Source organism: Cebus imitator, unplaced genomic scaffold, assembly GCF_001604975.1.
Source record: "Cebus imitator isolate Cc_AM_T3 unplaced genomic scaffold, Cebus_imitator-1.0 Scaffold321, whole genome shotgun sequence".
Taxonomy (NCBI): Eukaryota; Metazoa; Chordata; class Mammalia; order Primates; family Cebidae; genus Cebus; species Cebus imitator.
The window spans coordinates 1,802,765-1,804,863 of NW_016107636.1; the positions used below are offsets into that span (position 1 = coordinate 1,802,765).

General features: G+C 36.5%; 1 protein-coding gene across 1 annotated transcript in view; it reads left to right on the top strand.

The window, feature by feature from the left end:
- The window catches only part of ZBTB11 (zinc finger and BTB domain containing 11), a 33,867-nt gene that overhangs the window by 27,448 nt on the left and 4,320 nt on the right, over positions 1-2,099 (top strand). Inside the window, exons 7-8 of the mRNA XM_017504338.2 lie at positions 557-701; positions 1,397-1,514. Of these exons, the coding sequence (XP_017359827.1) occupies positions 557-701; positions 1,397-1,514 (263 nt within the window). The remainder of the gene's footprint in view (positions 1-556; positions 702-1,396; positions 1,515-2,099) is intronic.

Genomic DNA, 2,099 nt, shown 5'->3' on the forward strand with positions numbered 1-2,099 from the left:
CTAATTTTGTATTTTTTAGTAGAGGCAGGGTTGTTCCATGTTGGTCAGGCTGGTCTTGAACTCCTGAACTCAGGTGATCCACCCGCCTCAGCCTCCCAAAGTGCTGGGGTTACAGGCATGAGCCATCATTTCTATTGTGTTTAACAGAAATTTCTCTCAGTGGATTGTGGAAAGGAAAAAAGTAATTAGTTCTTCTTCACAGTTTGAAAAGTACTGTTCTAGTTGGTGTAGCAGGAGATGGTATATTGTTCTTGATTAAGCTCCCATGTCTCTTAATATAATGTATACTGTTTACCAGTCTCAAGGATAGCATGAGCTTTGTCTGATTTTTACTATTTTGAGAGTCTCTGGTGATCACATGGATTTAAGAAAGATAACAATATCTGTCGAATACTGAATCAGAAGAGGGGTCAACTTTCAAGTTAGTTCCAACTTTCACTTTGTCACTATGTTTATTATAAGTTAAATAACTTAAATATTTATTTAAAATAACACATTCATTTTCTATGTTCTCCCTTTTTGTTTTATTGACTTAATCACCCCCGTTCTATCTTAGGTCTGTGGAAAGACTTTTATCTATAAGCATGGTCTAAAATTACACCAGAGTCTCCATCAGTCACAAAAGCAGTTCCAATGTGAGCTGTGTGTTAAGTCATTTGTTACCAAACGGAGTCTTCAAGAACATATGAGTATTCACACAGGTAACGAGAAATTTATATTGACATAGTTATATTTCATAAACTATTAAATTATAATGATTATGCTTTAATTATACCAGAAATTATGTTGATAAACTGATAGTTGTGTGTGCTCAATTTTGTATTGAGAAAGTATTTAAAATCTAAAAGCATTTTTTTTAACTGCTGCATTTTCTTAAATCTGGTTTTACAGCTGTGTTTGTGTACAGAATATTCATTGTTTGCTTCAATGTAGAAAATGTGCACTAAGTGTTAAAATCGGCATAATTTAAATCTAGGCATAAAGAAATGATCATGCTTTTAAAAAATTAAATGATAGGTAGACATAATTGTCAGCATAGGAGTTGGCTTATGTTTTTTGTCCATATTTACTTATTTTTAGATGCTTTAAAGCAGAAATGTGGGAATAGCCAATGAAGGGTAGATATCTGGTGCAACTTGTATTCAACTCTATGACTATCACAATCCATAGGTCATACAACTGTGTCACATTTCTTGGATTGTAGCCTCTGATAGTACTATAGTTGTTGAGAGGAAAGGGGGATTTTGACATGGTTTATTGTTATTCTTAGATGTCTGCCAAATGTTACAGCTTCCATGTGCCTTTGGTAAAATAACTTCTGAAATATGACATAAAGAATTCTGTTAAAAGAGGACTGATGGCTGGGTATGTGACAGGGTTTTAACTTTTTTAATAGGAGAGTCCAAGTACCTTTGCTCAGTTTGTGGGAAGTCTTTTCATAGGGGTTCTGGACTCAGCAAGCACTTCAAGAAACACCAACCAAAGCCTGAGGTTCGGGGCTATCACTGTACTCAGTAAGTATGCAATATGTGAGGCGTTCAGTTAATTTAATTATGTTTTTACTCAGTTTTCAAAAAAAAATTGAAGATATTAAACTGTAACTTCAGTTGCCTCTTGATTTTAAAGTCCTTTTTTTCTTGCCTAAGTGTTACTATTTTTAAACATCTTTGTGAGGTAAATTATAAGCCATACACATCACTCATTTAATGTGATTTAAGGGGATTTTCAAATGTACTACCTGGAGGTGGGGACTGTGGAAAGAAGGGTCTCACTAGCAGCCAGTTTCTTTCCCCCACTTGTCTTCATTTCCAGAGCCTCCTAAAATCTCAGTTATAATCGAGGTAAAATTCATATAGCATAAAATTAATTGAGCCAAGCACAACAGCTCAAGCCTGTGATCCCAGCACTTTGGGAGGCCAGGGCGGGAGGATCATCTGAAGTCAGAAATTTGAGACCAGCCTGGCCAAAATGGCGAAACCCCGTCTCTACTAAAAATACAAAAATCAGCCAGTTGTGGTGGCGCATGCCTGTAGTCCCAGCTTCTTGGGAGGCTGAGGTGGTAGAATCACGAACCCGAGAGGTGGAGGTTGCAGTGAGCC